At 48.1% G+C, this 17,556-nt stretch overlaps 1 protein-coding gene across 1 annotated transcript in view; it reads left to right on the top strand.

Moving 5' to 3' along the window:
- RIN3 (Ras and Rab interactor 3) overlaps positions 1-17,556 on the top strand; it is a 130,311-nt gene that overhangs the window by 30,406 nt on the left and 82,349 nt on the right. The window contains exon 2 of the mRNA XM_040256613.1: positions 10,335-10,542. Within this exon, the coding sequence (XP_040112547.1) occupies positions 10,335-10,542 (208 nt within the window). The remainder of the gene's footprint in view (positions 1-10,334; positions 10,543-17,556) is intronic.

Below are 17,556 nucleotides of genomic sequence, written 5' to 3'. Positions count from 1 at the left end.
CTGTAGCCTGCCAGGCTCCTCTGTCCATGGAATTTTCTAGGCAAGAATACTGGAGTGGGCTGCCATTCCCTTCTCCAGGGGATCTTCCTGATCCAGGGATGGAACCCCGTCTCCTGCATTGCAGGCAGATTCTTTACCATCTGAGTCACCGGGCAGACTCAGTTGTTGGACTAATTGTTAGCCTTTGTTCAGCTATTAGGAAGATAATCTGACCCTGCCCACTTATGAATGGCTGCAGGAAAGAAGAGATTAACACACCCCTTCCACAGGCTGGCCATTCCCAGAGATGTTTTGTAAGACTGATGGCACTTTGTATTAATACTTCACTTCCTCACTGCTTCTCCCTCTCTATTCTGCCTTTTGACTTTAGTTCCTCACCCCTTCTCTCTCTGGTTCTATAAAAGAAGCTGGCATCCAGACCCCGACAAATGGTTATTTTGAGACATTAGTCTGCCATCTTCTTGGTCAGCCAGCTTTCTGATTAAAGGCATATTCCTTGTCTCAACACCTCAATTCATTGGCCTGTCGTGCGGCAAGCAGAGCGAGTTTGGACTCAGTAACATCCTAAGACTCCCCCCTACTCTACAATGCTTGGGCTTGTGGCAGGTTCTGGAGGACCTGGGGAGAAGGTGCGTGTTTCTGACATTTTTAAAAATAAATAAATCATTGCAGAACTGGCCAAAGCCTCGTTCACACAGTTCCCAGATCCCATTTTCTTCCAGCTCCTCAGAGGCCACCATTGTCCTGGATTTGGTGTGCCTGTGTATTTACAAAAAAACGTAGAACTGTTGTGTACACTTTTACACTTTATATAAAGTGTTTTCATTCCTTCTGTAGTTTGCTTATTTCATTCAACATTGGGATTTTGGTTTGTTTGATTTTAAAACTTCTTAACTTTTTCTTTTAAAATAACTTCAGACTCCCAGAAAAGTTACTGGAGTAGTACGGTGAATTCCTGTATTACAGTCTTCAGTCAGATTTACCAATTATGAACATTTTATCACATCTGTTGGTATTCTCTTCTTCACTTTTTCTGAACTTGTGAGAGTAGGTTGCAGACATTGTGCTTCTTTACCTGCATATATGTCTGTGAATATTTCCCAAACATGGACATTCTCTTACATAACCTCGCACAGGGATCAATATCAGGAAATCAACATCAATGCAACTGACAGGATTTTGAGATTTCACCCAATAGCAATTGGTTCCTAACTTTTAGCAGCTGTGTGATAGTCCAGGGTGGAAGAATCACAACTTATTTATCATTTTCTCATGTCTGTTTCTCATGGATGGACAGTGGTTGTTCCCATTTTCTTTCATTATAGGTGCTTCCATTATCAGTTGTCTCCTTATGCCTGTGTGTGTCCTGGGAGTGGGGCTGCTGGGGCCTGGCTACAGCACCCCTCTTTTAGATTTTGACAGTCTTTCAGAGCAAGTGCAGCTGTTTTTGTTCTCAAGGGGGTGCTTTTCCTCCTTGGTGTGCTGGTGACATTCAGGGGGCTGAGCAATGGGTTCTCCCCTATCTCAGGTCATTTCTCATGTTGGCATTCGTGGGTGAAACAGGGCAAGACCACATGTGTGGTTAGGCCAGCTAGAATAGTGACATATTCGAGGTGTTCTTGTGTGCCAGATGCTGCTTTATGCACATGTGGCAGGGATTACCAGCTCCATTGCACAGATGAGAAAACTGAGGCCCACAGAGGTAAAAAAAATCTCACCCTGGGTCACATGGCCAGATGTGGCAGGGCTGGGCCTGTAACTGCTTGAGTCCTAGTTTTCATCTTGGGGCTATGTGGAATGTGAAGTGACCACCACAGCTCTAATTGTAGTGAGAAGGTGGGTGGGGACAGCCATGAGTGACTGCCCCTCCCCTCCCCTGGGAGTGTCAAGGCTCAGCTCGTTCTCCAGGATCACACACGAGGAAAACACCCTTGGGGCCTCTGGACAGTTTTGCCCCAGCTTGAGAAATAGCTGCCACTTCGAAAAGAGGGAGGCTTTGGACTTCTGGAAGCTCAGCTTGGGCATGGGAGCCCCACCAGGCAATTCAGTTACGGCTCTTAGAAGTTTGCTCTCAATCACTCTCGGGATAATAGCTCACAGTGTGCGCATCTCATCCTCTCTACTCCCGGGGGAAACCCTCTCTGCCTGTTATACTTACTCCCCACTTCACAGAAGAGGAGACTGGAGGTGAGTGTGGTTAGGCAAATAGTCCTCTTAGCGAGTCAATGTGGAGCTGGCTTTGCAGTGTGTGAAATGACTGCCAAGCCGGCTCAGGAAATCCCAAAGTCACCAGCTCTCCACCCTGTATGCATTTATGTGACAAACCGGTGTATTTCTACACATTGATTTAAGATGATTTAATCATAGAAGTAATGCATAATTGGCATAAAAATTTGAAACGACCCCCCTGCATGCACTTCTCAGAAATAACAGTTCTTACTGATGTCATACAGAGCCTTCAGGACGTTATTTATGTGTATGTTTATATTTCTGTGCCTCTGTGTTTATATAAATTCCGAATGGGTCAACAAACTTTAATGAGCACTTTCTTTGCCAAGTACTATAAGGATACATATACGTGGGAAATTTTCAAAGTTTCTTCAAGAACTAGAGTAGTGTAGAGGTTAGTAGCCCAGACTCTGGGTTCAGATTTTCCAGATTTGAAGCCCAGCTCTGCCACTTAGAGGCTGTGTGACCTTGGGCTTCCCTGATGGCTCAGCAAGCAAAGAATCCACCTGCAATGCAGGAGCCTCGGGAGCTCCAGGAACCTCGGGTTTGATCCCTGGGTGGGGAAGATCCCCTGCAGAAGAAATGGCAACACACTCCAATATTCTTGCCTGAAAAACCCCCATGGACAGAGGAGCCTGGCGGGCTACAGTCCAAAGTGTTGCAAAGAGTCAGACATGACTGAGCACACAGGCACAACCTTGGATGAGCTGTTTAACCTTTCTGCGCCTCAGTGTCCTCATCTTTACATGAGACTGTCAGGTAGATATGTTACTTTCCAAGAGCTGCAGCAGCAAGTCATCATGAACCTTGCAGCTATTAACAATAGAAATGTATTTTCTCATGGTTCTGGAGGCCAGAATTTCAAGACCAAGGAAGGGGTCAGCAGGGTTGGTTCTGTCTGGAAGCTCTGAAAGAATAGGGCCATGCCTCTCTGCGGCCTCTGGTGGTAGCTATCAATCCTTGGTGTTCAAAACTCCTAACTCTACTTTCTTCCCTGCCTTCGTGTGATTTTCTTATATCTCTGTGTCTGTTTTGGGGGCTGCTGCATGTGGGATCTTAGTTCCCTAAACTAAGAACCCCTGCCTCCTGCAGTGGAAGCTCAGAGCCCTAACCACCGAAGCCAGAGAATTCCTCTCTGTCTTTCTATGAGAACACCTCTGACTGAATTTAGGGTCCACCCTAAATCCAGAGAGCTTCCCTGGTGGCTCAGACAGTAAAGAATCTGCCTGCAATGCAGGAAAGCTGGGTTTGATCCCTGGGTTGGGAAGATCCCCTGGAGAAGGGAATGGCAACCCATTCCAGTATTCATTCTTACCTAGAGAATCCCATGGACAGAGGAGCCTGGCAGGGTACAGTCCATGAGTTCGCAAGGAGTTGGACACGACTCAGCGACTAATACTAAATCCAGAATGACGTCATCCTTAATTACATTTACAAAGATCCTTTTTCCAAGTGAGGTCACATTCGCAGGGGCTGGGTGCTAGAATTTGGATCTGTCTCTTTGGGGGACACGGTGCTGCCCTCTCCAGTAGGTGTGAGGATGACTGTGTGCCATGGCTCTTGGGGATGAACAGGCACGTTGCTGCCCTGACTGGCATTTCCAGGGCCTGCCCCTCCCACCCTGGCCCCTCCGTGTCTTCGTGTACTCACCCCCTTGTATGGAGTGATCGGACTATACCATGACACTGACTGCTGGGACCAGGTCTCTTTCTGTCAATAGACTCACTTGGTCCTGGAGCGGGGGCCCGGTCAGGACTGCGGGTGGGACGGAATTGGCCTTTCCCCAGTCCTCCCCTTCCATCCCACACTCCCCCGCCACCCCCCCGAGTTCCGGCCAAGTCTGCACAAGGGGGCCTTAGTTCTCCTTCCAGTGATGCGTCATTGGAACTTTCTGAGCTGCTTCCCCGAGGCCCACACAGGCAGCCCAAGGCCAGCACCCTCATGAACTGGGAACTAAGGGGCCTTCTCCCAGACAGGCAGCATCCAGCCAGGGGCCCGCACCCTTAGCTGACCCCACACCCAGGTGGGCCCCTCGGGTGGCCTCTCCACCCCAGAGCAGGGCTTTCCTTTCTCCTCACCAAGGTTTAATAGGCCCATGACTCAATGCAGGCAGCATGCCAGGGTGGACACACCATGCCAAGTCCCTCCTCTGGGAGCTGGTGAGAAGGTCCCCAAATAAGCCAGGATGCCGAGCCCCGGCCTGGTCCCTGTGGCCCAAGGCAAGGGTTTTTCCTGGTGTCTGGCCACCCTGCACCTGGGTGGGGCAGCCTGGGTGTCCTCGGACAGCCCACCCCTTGAATTGAAAGGCTGTTAGGACTGCTGATTAGAGCCGATCTCTCTATTTCTCCTGTGCAAGCAGAAGGGGAACAAGTCATGGAATGATTTCTCTTTACGGTGGAATTGCCCTGAAGTGTCTGGGCTCATTATTTTTGCTAACAGTGCCATTCATTACTTGGGGTTCTGGTGGCTGCCTTCGCAGGGCCCTCAGCTGGAGCTTGGCTGGTGAGCAGGAGGGTGTGGGAGCTGGGGTGGTTGACTGTGCCAGCAGATGACATATTGGCTGTGGCGTGGGCTCAGTGATGGTCCCTCAAAGTCAGAGCTGGTGTGGCCAAGCTGTTGAATGACCGTGATCATGGCAGTGCAACAGCTTGTATGATGCTGGCTCAGGGTGTTCGCACCTCTGCCATCCTGCTTGAGCCCGACAGTCCAGCCTGGAGCCCCAGCTTCAGCTCCAGCATTTAATAGTCACAAGTGGGCATCCAGAGAGCTCAAGTGACCTGAGGCTCGAGGTCATCAGGGACTCAAGGGGTAGGGGGCATCTTCCTGGCCCCATTACCCTTCCTTGGCCTGGTCAGAGCAGATGTCCCTGCCACTCTGTCCCTCCAGGGCTCTGCTGCTCCTGTGACCTGTGCAAGACCCAAACCTCCCTCAGGCTCAGTTGCTCCTTCGCTAACTTATAGTCCTTGCTGCAGCCTTTGAAACTTAGAGTTTCCACTCCAAGCCTCCGATCCTGCCAAGCCACCACTTAGAGGGCCCTGAGCAAACCCTTGTTACTTCCACCCTTGCCCACCCAGAGGGGAAGGAGAACATTGAACAACTTGGACAATTCCTGGAAAGCAGCATCTTAAGAGCCTTTGGCCTCCTGAGTGTTTAGTCTGAGTGGCCACACGTAGCCCCTTCAGTGCTCATCTCAGGAAGGTTTCTGCAGTAACCCTGGGTCTTATTTGTCTTTCCACCGGCAGAAGCTGAGCTCAAGTTACAAAAGGGATCCTCCAAGTTATTTGTTTCTGTGCCCCAAAATTGGCTTTTTTGTTCATGTCAAGCCATGGTTCCCTAGCGCTTGAACTTGGACTGGGATTGACTTGGGTACAAGATGAGTGCAATACACAAAGGTGTACCCCACTCTCAACGTGCTGAGTCCTACAATCAAGGCTGCAATGTGGGAGAACTATAGTGAGAAGAGGAAAATAAGAATTCCAATTAGCGAGCTGAGAAGAGAAGCAGTAGCTAGCATTTCCTGAATTATGTGCACTCTGCCAAGTTCTTGACAAATGTCCCATCAAATTTCCACAATTATCCTATGAAGTATTTTTATACAAGTGAATAAATGGAAGCCCAGAGAAGTAAAGGATCTAGCCAGAGATCACACAGCCTGGATCCTAACCTAGGGCTTGTAGTGCATCAGGCAGCCTTCTAATGAATGGGCCCTGAAGGATGGGAAAACTTTATCCCCAGTGGTTTGTTATAAAAAAATATACTAGACATACAGAAGAGTCAAAATAATTTTGGAGTAAACACTTACCCTTGATGTTTTTGTTTATTCCTCTGTCTCTCCACCTTATTTTTTCTTCTGCATTTTGAAGAAAGTTCTGGACACCCCAGAATATTAAGCATGTATATCACTAACTAGAGTTCAGTATTTCTTTATGGTTCTTTTTTACTGTTTTGGTGTAAAATTTGCATATAATAAAATGTAAATATACTTAGCTAGGTGTACCAGCTGAACTTCATATAAATGGATACATATCATATGTATTTTTTGGCATCTGGCTCCTTTCTCTCAGCAGTGTTTTTGAGGTTTATACATGGGATTGTGTATATCAGTGGTTCCTGTTTGTTGTTGAATATTTTTCCACTGTGTAATGTACCACTTGTCTGTTCATTCTGATTGATGAATATCTGGACCAGTTTGGGGCTATTATGAATAAAGCTGATATGAACACTCAAGGAGAGGTCTTTTCATGGGCTTACTTTTGCCTTTCTTTTGGGTACATATCTATGAATGGAATAGCTCAGCCATGGGGCAGATGTATATGAAAGTTGATTTGAAAAGACTGCCTTTTTTCAAAGTGGTCATACCAATTTGCATTCTCACCAATAAAGCATGAGCGTTCTGTTTACTTCCTATCCTTGCCATCATGTGATGTTATCAGTCTTTTTAATTTTAGCCATCCTAGTGGTTGTGTCGTGGTATCTTACTGTGGTTTTAATTTGCATTTCCTTAATGACTAATGATGTCGAGCACTTATTACCTGCTTCCTGGCCATGTCTTCTTCTTTGAAGCATCCTCAAAGCCCCTTTAAAAAATTAATTTGTGTGATCTCTATTAGATACATGCTTTGCAAATATTTGCTCCTAGCCTGTAGTTTGAGTCTTCAGGGTGGTTTTTTGTGTGTGTGTGTGTGAATCTTCACTTTCTTCACAAGGTGTTTCCATGGGCACAAGTTTCAATGTTGATATGACTAACTTATCCATCTTTTCCTTTATGGTTCTTGCTTTCTGTGTCCAGTCTAATGAATGTTTGCCTACCTGTTGAGAGGAAGTCACAGAGAATCTGAAGGTACTGCAGGTGGACAGAATAGCTGGAGCAAGAGTGTCGAGTGGGGATGTACAGGTTTTGCAGGGGTAGTGGACAGTAGCCTCCTTCTGTGGGCTGGGGGCTCCCAATGGGAATGCCTTCAGTATCAGAGCCTGGATTGGACTCTTCCGGCAGTGGGAGCCATTGAGAGTTTTAGAGCGGGGCAGGGACATGATCACAAAAGGAGAGTTGACACAATCCCTTTGGTGCTGGAGCCTGGGGCAGAGTTTCTACTTGGTCACCGTGAAAGCAGCAGGCTGTACCTCAAGAGGCAGGTGGGACTGCTGAGGGCTGGGGATAGGGGATTGGGTTCATGTCTGTGGGCCCAGAGGCCAGCCAGGCCCCACCACATCTTAACCAGTCCATTTCTTCTTGCCAAGAAAACCCAGGGGCTGGTGAGAGCAAGTTGCTAGCCGGAAGCCCAGGGAAGGTGCTTACTTATGTGGATTTAGAGGCGACTCTCCCAGTAGATCCAGAATCCTTAGACACACACACACCCCCACCCCACCGTGGTCCCTGACCTCACCTTCTCCCACCCTCACCCTTCTACCTCCTGCCACCCCCAGGCTTCCTCGTGGTTCCTCCTGGACCAGGAAACTCAAGCCTGCTGCTCGAGGCCTTTGCTGCCCGAGTCTGGAATCTTTTCCCCAGCTGTCTGCATCCAGATGTTACTCAGTCTTTTCAATGAGGGCTCCCTTCACCCCAGCCCTTTGCTTGCCTGGCTGGTCCTCAGCACCATCTAACAGCCCAGGGCACCCCTTCACCTTGTCTGTGGCCTGACTTCTCTCCCAGAGATGAGGGGGTTTTGTCCTTTTTAAGCTATTTTGTTCTCTGCTCTAACCCCATGCCTAGAACAACATCTGGTACTTTCAGGCCCTCAGAAAATATGCATAGTATAAATGAATTCAAGGTGAACTTTCTCATTTTTTTCAAAGTTTGTTTGATCTTGGTTCCACAAGAGAAAATGGGTCCTACCTAGACCACCTGGCAAAAAGAGGAGTCTTCTAGGCCACTTCTCCCCTTTGTACAGATACAGAAACTGAGGCCCTAAGAGGGAACAGATGTTCTCACAGACTTCACTAAGCAACCTAAGCCTAGTTAGTGGCAGAGAGGAAATGGGAGCCAATTGCTCTCACTCCAGTGGCTGTTAAGAGTCCTAACTGGCCTCTGAGAGGAAGCCTGGGGCCAAGCAAGAAGATTTTAGGATGATTATAAAGCCTTTTGGTGCCAGAAGATATTTTTGTGCTTCCAAGGAAGGCTAGAAGAACCTAGAAGACCAAGAATGTGTATTTCTGGGTGATTCTGGCCTCCTCTGTCTTTTCTGCTTTCCCAGAGGAGATGTGGACCATACTTCGGGGCCTGGGAAGAGGTCGTGTCTGTATGAGCTGGGCTGCCCTACTCTCAAACTCTAAATAAAACCCAGTTCCACAGCCTGTAGGTGCCCCCCAGCTGTCCCTCCCAGCCCCATGACGCCCGCAGCTGCCTGGACACTCCTGTTGGCCTGGTGACCTGGCACACTCCTGTGTGGACCCAGGGGAGAAATTCATAAGAACCCCCGACACACGCAGCTTCCAGGGAGGGAGGGCGGGCTTCTAGAAGGATTTAGGAGTGAGGACCATCAGAAGAGGTAATTTTTAGTACACTGACTTTGCTGGATCTCTCACTGTACATATCTTTCTAGTCTGGTCTCTGCAAAATCCAACACAATTGGACCTGTTTAACCTCACCTTCCCAGCCTCCCCACCACCCAGAGAACCACCAGGACCGCCGCCCTCCCCTCTAGGGAATGCTGTTCCCTCATCAGGACTCCTGGGTCCCCCATGTCCTCTGACCTCAGCAAATGGTTCCACTTTTCTGTGCTTCTAGCAGGGGTCATCCTGGCCTCATCCTACCCCACCCCCAGGCAGCTCCTTAACAGCAGATGCCAACCTGATCTCTGGTGCCCTTCGGCAGCATCTCAGGGATACAGGACAAAGGAAAGGCACCAGCTGCATCTTCCTGGTTTTATAACTTTTCTATCTGATTAAGGTTTTCACCCATGGGAAGTCCCTGGTGGTCTGGTGGTTAGGACTCCATGCTTCTACTGAAGTGGGCACGGGTTTGATCCCTGGTCAGGGCACTGCTAAAAAACAAACAAAAACAGCAACTACAATGAAAAAGGTTTTCACCCCTGCAGATACCCTGAGAGATTTTGTTCCTCAGGTAGCAGGCAAACAGACCACACAGCCCCCACCCCACCCCACCCCTGACTCAGAATTTGAGGCCCCAAGATGCTGTTCCTCCTTTCCTGGAATCAAACTCACGTGCGTGTGTGCGTAGGGGGTCAGGTGGAGGAAGCGTGTTGTAGAGAGTCTGGAACCTCTTGGGCCGGTCCTCTACTTGTCCTGCCATTTCTCAGGCCTGTGATGTTCTTCCTTTCCCAGGGACCGTGATCTCTTCCATCCTCATCCTGGGGATGGACTGGGAGAGAGACAGGGAAACCTGGAAATATCTAACCAAAAGACAACGCAAGCACCTTATGTAGTTTTACATTTTCTGGTAGTCACACTATAAAAGGAAAAAGAAAGAGGTGAAATTAATTTTAATAATGTTCTAGCTCAGTATGTCCAAAAATGATCATCTCAATACAGAATCAATGTAAAATATTATTAATGGACTATTTTGTGGTCTTCTTTTTTTATACCAAGTCTTTGAAGTCCTGTGTGTATTTTACACTTACAGTGTGTCTCAGTTCAGACAGCTGACTCTTGAGCGTTGACATGACTAGTGGCTATCATATTGGACAGCACAACTCTGTCTTGATCTGGGTGATGGTTACTCGGGTGCAGACATATGTCAAAGTTTGTCTAATTGTATATTAAAGACAAGTGCATTGTACTGTGTGTAAATTACACTTCAGTTAGGAAGTTGTTGTTTTTTTAAATTCTCTTCAGGTCTCTGCTCAAATGCCATTGTTTTCACGAACCCAGCCTGGGTTGGAATTGGCTCCTTCCATTGCACTGCCCTCCGGCTATATTTAGTCTGATCGTGTGCTACAGCCGGTTGTGTCTGTGTATGTCTTACTCATGTTAAGTGCCTTAAGGTGAAGATCGTGTCCATTTTTTAACTCCCCCAAAGGCCCTGGCTATGCAGATGCTGGACAAGCAAGCGTGATTTATTCAGTCCAATAAGAATTGAATTCCCATCTGTTGTCAAGTCCTCTCTGGACCTGCATCAGGATGCACTGACCATTCTATTCCGTCCGCAGTCCTATTCCAGATGTTGGCAAAGGAGAAAGACAGGAAGAGGAGAAGGAAGATGGAGTGGGGCCCGGCCTGCCAGGCACTCCGAAGAACTGCCTTCCTCGTCGGGACATCAGCGTCCTGGAGAAACTCGTCAAGACGTGCCCAGTGTGGCTGCAGCTGGGTCTGGGCCGGGCAGAGGTGGCCAGGATCCTACACCGGGAGGCAGCCGGGGTGAGTGGCGTGGTCTCTCCACCTCGTGGCCGGTGGGCGGGTACAGCTGTACGGAAGTAGCTGCCCTCTAGATGGCCGCCCGTTTGCTCTCTTCTTAGGATTATCAGCATTCCAACCAGAACTCAGGATTGAGGGACTGTTGGGCCGTCTGGTTTCTGCCTTGGAGAGCAGGTGTCCCGCTGCGGAGCCTCGGGCAGCGTGGCTAGCGGGGTGTGTCTGGGCAGTTGGGTGTCCCAAGCAGGACTGGCACTTTGAGAACTCAGCCAGGCATCCAGGGACTAGAGAATATCAGAGCCTGAGGAACCCGAGAAATCATTTTACATCCTCCTTATTTTACGTGTGAGGATGAGGGGCTGTGTAATATAATCGAAAGGTTTCTCTTGTCTGAGTGGGTTTTTTTTTTTTTTTTTTTTTGGTTTTGAGTCAGGCTTTCTGAGGTGGGAAATGGCTTAAATTTTCTGAACCTCACTTTTCTCTTTGAAATGGGGCCATTAATAGTATTTTCCTCCCCATGATACAAACATTACAGAGGAAGATAGATAGGTACATAATAAAATATGAGTCAGAGCTCATCAAATCCCACCCACTCTCCACCACCCCCATACATGCTACTTCCTTTAAATTTTTTTAATTTAATTTAAAAAGTGATATATATATATAGTAAAAAAAATATCAAGCTGGACAGAAATGATAAAGTAAGAAGTAAAGTGTCTGATAAAGGTCTTTGCCACCTACTTTTTTTCCACCTACCTACTACCCAGAAGTCTTTTCTTGTTCAGGGCTTTTTAAAATTGAGGTGAAATTCACGTAACATAAAATTAGCTTTTTTCAAGTGAGCGATTTAGTATGTGCACAAGGTTATGCAAGCAGCACTTCTATCTAGTTCCAAAATATTTCACTGCCCCAAGATAAAGCCCCATATCCATTAAGCAGTTACTCCCTATTCCTTCTTTCCCTGGCCTCTGACAGCCACTGGTCTGCATCCAGAAGTCATTTCTGCTGAACGTGTGTGTCCTGTTCATCTTGTGTTCAGACCCCCACATCTGTAATAGCTAGCATTCCCCAAAGGGTGAAAGGGTTAGTTGTTCAGTCGTGTCCAACTCTTTGCGACCCCATGGACTGTAACCTGCCAGGCTCCTCTGTCCAAGGGATTATCCAGGCAAGAATACTGGAGTGGGTTGCCATGCCCTTCTCCAGGGGATCTTCCCAACCCAGGGATCGAACTCAGGTCTCCTGCATTGCAGGCAGATTCTTTACCATCTGAGCCTCCAAGGAAGCCATTCACCAAGTATTTACTATATTCTGGGCACAGTCTTAAGTTCTCCAGGGCAGGTTATCCTCACAACAGCCCTCTGAGATAGATGTTACTGTTATGCCCATTTTACAGATAAAGTAACTGAGATACCATGCAGTTGAGTCCCCCGGTGGACACAGTGAGCCAGTGCCCGAGCTGGCGTTTGAACCCAGGTGGCTGGGGAGCTCCCGTGTACAGGTGTTTTTGACACAGGTAGAATCACGTCTTTCAGCCATTTGTGCTGTTCTCACCCTCAGTGTTGTATGCATCGCTACTCTCTGGGGAATAGTCCAAGCTCCTAAACACAGGAGACTCAGGTGGATAGTGGACTCATTTACCATGGACTGGATAAAAATCCATCAACTTGGCAATTGTACCTGAACTTCGGAAGTACTGGAACTTATGGAGAAGACAGTGGCAGAGGATAAGATGGTTAGATAGCGTCACCGACTCAATGGACATGAAATTGAGCAAAGTCCAGGAGATAGGGAAGGACAGGGGAGCCTGGCGTGCTACAGTCCATGAGTCACAAAGAGCTGGACACGACTTAATGACTGAACAAGAACAGCAACAACAACATGGGGCCTCTAGTAAAGTCCCACAGAGGCCCCGGCCGTAGTGAGTGGGTACCAGAGAGGCCTGAAGACCAAGCAGAATCCCGAGGGAGCAAAGGGAGGCCACCGCCAGGTATGAGGTAGGTGCCCTGTGGACCTGCCCAGCCCCACCACAGCACCAGGTCAGCCTGGGAGAGGGTTAGAAGGGGCAGGCAGGGAGACTGTAGTCCTCAGGAAACTAGATCTGTTGTTTCATTCACCCCCCACCTAAAGGCTTTCCGTTTTGAACTGACTGAAGGCTTCAGAGCAGATGGTGAAACTGCATAGAAAATAAAATTGGAGACTCACACCAGCAGGTGTTCCGGTCAGCATTCCCAGGCTGCAGGCCTGGTTGGTTGTCCACTCTTCTATTAGGATCTGAGGGGAGGATGCAGCTGAAAAACAGGCCCAAGTGTAAGGTAATGCTGAGGGTGGCTGTTTTCTGGACCTTTCTGGGTCATCAGGAGAAGTGTATCCAGGCCTGTGTGTAGATGGAGGTGGACCAGAGAGTGAGGACCCATCCGAAGGTGAACTGCATTGGGTGTAAGTCATGCCCACTTCATCAAATGGTTCAATCCTCAAAAAGTTTGTGATAAACCCTACTCAAAACAATAGTAGTGGTCTGTGTGGAGCATGCTTATTAATGTCAGGCCCTGTACCAAGTACAGTATAGTATGATTGTCATCTCATTGACTCCTCGCAGCAATCCTGTGAGGTGGACTCTGCCATGATCCTCATTTTACAGATAATGAAACTGAGGCTGGAGGGGGAGCGCCCTTGTTTGTGCTTCCCAAAGGCAAAACCTCAAAGGCTTCCCAAGCTGAGGATTTGATTGCAAGTGGTTTATTTGGGAGGTGACCCTAGTGACCACAAGTGGGGGAAATAAGACAAGAAAGTGGAGACAGATAATAAAATCAACCCTAACCCGAATAAAGGGCTTCCCTTGTGGCTCAGCTGGTAAAGAATCTGCCTGGAATGCAGGTGACCTGGGTTCAATCCCTGGGGAAGGGAAAGGCTACCCACTCCAGTATTCTGGCCTGGAGAATTCCATGGACTGTATAGTCCGTGCAGTCACAAAGAGTCAGACACGACTGAGTGACTTTCACTTTCACGTTCATGCTGGTTACCCCCGGGGCACATGGAGCTGGCTTCTCCCGGGGCACTTTGGGAGCCAGGGCAAAACACATATCTCAAGGTCATTCCGCCCAGAGGGCTGAGGGAGCTGGTGTTATTGACCACCTCCTGAGAGCCGTTGGTTCCAGGCAGTGGGGGTGATGGTTCATGTTCCAATACCTCCCTTCTGCTCTCAGTATGAGAAGCTCTGACTCTGGTCAGAAATAGCCAGTGGGCAAAGAGATGCCAATCTGGCTGTTGGAAGCAGGGCTGGGGTCCGCTAAAAAGAGTGGGTGGGACCGAGCAGCATCTGCTACTGGGAGTGAAGTCACCTGTCCAGGGTCACATGGGTAGTGAGTTACAGGGCTGAGATTTGACCCCAGTCCTAGCTAAGCCAGAGCACACCCCTCACAAGGGTGAAAGTTAGTAGCAGGAAAGAAAAAGAAGTGACTTTCTGAGGTCAACCAATACCAGATGGGTACGGGTATGAGACATGTACAAAAATGGGTAAACTATGATCTTAAACACATATGAAGATGGGTAAACTGTGATCTTAAACACATATGCAGATGGGTAAACTGTGATCTTAAACACATATGAAAATGGGTAAACTATGATCTTACCACTGTTTTCTCAGAGTGTCTGGGAGGGCGAGTTCTATGCATGGATATGACTGAAATGGCGTGGGGAGGAGATGTCTGAGTGCTGTGTGAAAGGTAGGACAGCGAGGGACCTGGAAGAGGGAGGGAACATGTCCAGGTGGGCTGATCCAGGTAGACTTCCTGGAGGAGGCAGATGCTGAGCCCTGTGTGCAGAGCCTTGAATCTGATCCCAGGAGTGAGACCACAGGGTACTGTTAAGACCACAGGTTGGGAGCCGGAGGCCTTCCCACTTCTACCCCTACTGCCCACTCTGTGGCCACAGGGATTGGGGCAGCCCTGAGGACCACAGAACTGGAGGAGACACCTTCTGTTCACTTCTCTGCCCTCCCCTCTACTCCTTCCTGTGAGCTTCTATATTTTCAAGTAGAAAGCAAAGCCCTAAGGCCCATGCTCTGATACAGACTTGTCCCACTTTTACCCAGTGTTCTTTGCATGATCTTATTGCTTACTCCTTGGAAGAAAAGTTATGACCAACCTAGACAGCATATTGAAAAGCAGAGACATTACTTTGCCAACAAAGGTCCGTCTAGTCAAGGCTATAGTTTTTCCAGTGGTCGTGTATGGATGTGAGAGTTGGACGGTGAAGAAAGCTGAGCGCCGAAGAATTGATGCTTTTGAACTGTGGTGTTGGAGAAGACTCTTGAGAGTCCCTTGGACTGCAAGGAGATCCAACCAGTCCATCCTAAAGGAGATCAGCCCTGGGTGTTCATTGGAAGGACTGATGCTAAAGCTGAAACTCCAGTACTTTGGCCACCTCATGCGAAGAGTTGACTCGTTGGAAAAGACTGTGATGCTGGGAGGGATTGGGGGCAGGAGGAGAAGGGGACGACAGAGGATGAGATGGCTGGATGGCATCACGGACTCGATGGACATGAGTTTGAGTGAACTCCGGGAGTTGGTGATGGACAGGGAGGCCTGGCGTGCTGTGATTCATGGGGTTGCAAAGAGTCGAACATGACTGAGTGACTGAACTGAACTGAACTGAACTGAACTGATTGGATTCTCAACAGTGACTTCTTTCTGGTCAATGTTATTGGCATTTCCATTTCCAAATAAGAAAATGAAGGCACAGAGAAGTTAAGTCACTTGCCTGAGGTCACACAGCTAGAAAGTGCAGAGTCTGCACGGTGTGATCTGCAGGGATGCTGGGAAGGCCCTTTGCTGTATAGTATCACTCCCAGGGAACTGTCTGAATTTCCATCAGTGCAATGGCTTCATAGTTTTTAAAGATTACAGACACTGAATAGCCCCCAGGCTGTGAGAGTTCAGAGGGTCCTCAGAGATCACACGGCCCCATGCCTTCATGACACTGATGAGGGACAGTGCTTCATCGCGTCTGGGGCCAGTGGTCAGGAGACTGGAGATCCCGCCCCTTTGTCCCAGTTATCTGTATAACCTTGACAACATCCCCACCCAACCACCCCCACCCAATCCCTCCCCATCTCCTGCAGCCTGCTTCTCTGATAAGGTGCTGGGAACATATTGACCCATTTTTGATTTGCATGGACTCAGGGCAAGGCAGTCAAAAGCCACCTTTATTCATTCTACACCCAAAGGGTGGGGTGTTTTTTCTTTTAGTTTTATTTTCGAAGTCTTCTGTTTACAAAGAAGTTGCCAAGATGGTACAGATAGTTCCCTTATGTGCTTCTCACCCAGTTTCTCCCACTGTTAACATCTAACATAAGTCTGGTCCATTTGTCACAGTTAATGAACCAATATTGCTACGTTAGTATTAACTAGCACCCACGTTCTATTCAGATTTCCTAGTTTTTACCTAATGTCCTTTTGTGTTTCCAGGATCCCCTCCAGGGCACCATATCATATATACTCACAAGTCTCCTTAGGCTCCTCTTGGCTGCATGTTTCTCAGACTTTCTTTGTTTTTGACGATCTTGACAGCTTTGAGGAGTACTGGTCAGGCGTTTTGTAGAATGTCCCTTACCTGTGATTTGTCTGATGGTTAGACAGGGATTCCCTGCTGGCTCAGACGGTCTGCCTGCAGTGCGGGAGACCCGGGTTCGATCCCTGGGTCCGATCCCTGGGTTGGGAAGATCCCCTGGAGAAGGGCATGGCAACCCACTCCAGTATTCTTGCCTGGAGAATCCCATGGACCGAGGAGCCTGGTGGGCTACAGTCCATGGGGTCACAGAGAGTCGGACACAACTGAGCGACTTCACTTTCACTTTCACTTAGACGGGGGTATGGGTTTGAGGGAGGAAGATCCCAGAGCCAAAGTGCCATTCTCATCCCACTGTGACTAAGGTACGTATTGTCAGCATGACGTCAGTGTGGATGTTGACCTTGATCACCTATCAGGTTCCACTGTAAAGTTACTCCTTCCCCTGCCCCTTCCACACCATCTTCTTTGGAAGGAAGTCACTCTACACAGCCCACACTCAGGGAGTGGGGACTTGTACTCCCTCTCCCTGAGAGCAGAGCATCTATGTAAATTATTTGAAATTCTTCTGCACAAAGTATTTGTCTCTTCTCCTTCATTTATTCATTTATTCAATCAGTTACGTTATCAGTATGGACTCAGATATTTATTTTATGCTTTGAGTTATAACTCAGTGTTGTCATTGTTATTTAGTTGCTAAGTCACGTCCATCTCTTTTGCAACCCTGTGAACTGTAGCCCACCAGGCTCCTCTGTCCATGGGATTTCCAAGCAAGAATACTGAAAGGGATTGCCATTTCCTTCTCCAGGGCTCCAGCAGATCTTCCCAACCCAGATCAAACTTACATCTCATGCATTGGCAGGTGGATTCTTTACCACTGAGCCACCAGGAAGGCCCAATATAGCCTCATACTACTGTAATTATTTTGTTGCTCAAATTGTTTCAGCTTTGGCCACCAGGAGCTCTTTCAGTTGGTTCCTGTGTCCCTTTGATGAACTTCTATCATTTTGTGTGTATTTTACTTATTTGTTTGTTTGGAGCACTTCCTCACTTTCTTACACTAAAAGATTGTCCAGACTCATCTATTCCTTGCCCTAGTTCTAGGCTCAGCCATTTCTCATCGAAGAATAATATTGGAAACTAAGATCTGGGCACTCAGTGTTGCTACTGGAGTGTCATTGCTTCTAGACCTCAAGGTGGTCTTCTAATGAATGAAACCTCTTGTAAGATTGCTTTTTGTTTAGCAAGAGTTGCAGTAACCCGAGTTTTGATATGGACCAGCCACATTCAAGGCATCTTCCTCTACTGTGAGCCAAGGATACCAATTCCATTCAATATTAGTTTGGCAAAAGCATCAGCAAAGCCGCTTTTCTCCCCTTCAGGGTGCTAGGACCAGGGAAGAAGACACAGCCAGCAGGTCTGCTGTGTTGCCAAGTACTATCTCTCATCTTTCCA

Source organism: Oryx dammah, unplaced genomic scaffold (assembly GCF_014754425.2).
Source record: "Oryx dammah isolate SB20612 unplaced genomic scaffold, SCBI_Odam_1.1 HiC_scaffold_16, whole genome shotgun sequence".
Lineage (NCBI taxonomy): Eukaryota > Metazoa > Chordata > Mammalia > Artiodactyla > Bovidae > Oryx > Oryx dammah.
This window is presented reverse-complemented; position numbering and strand designations above follow the sequence as displayed.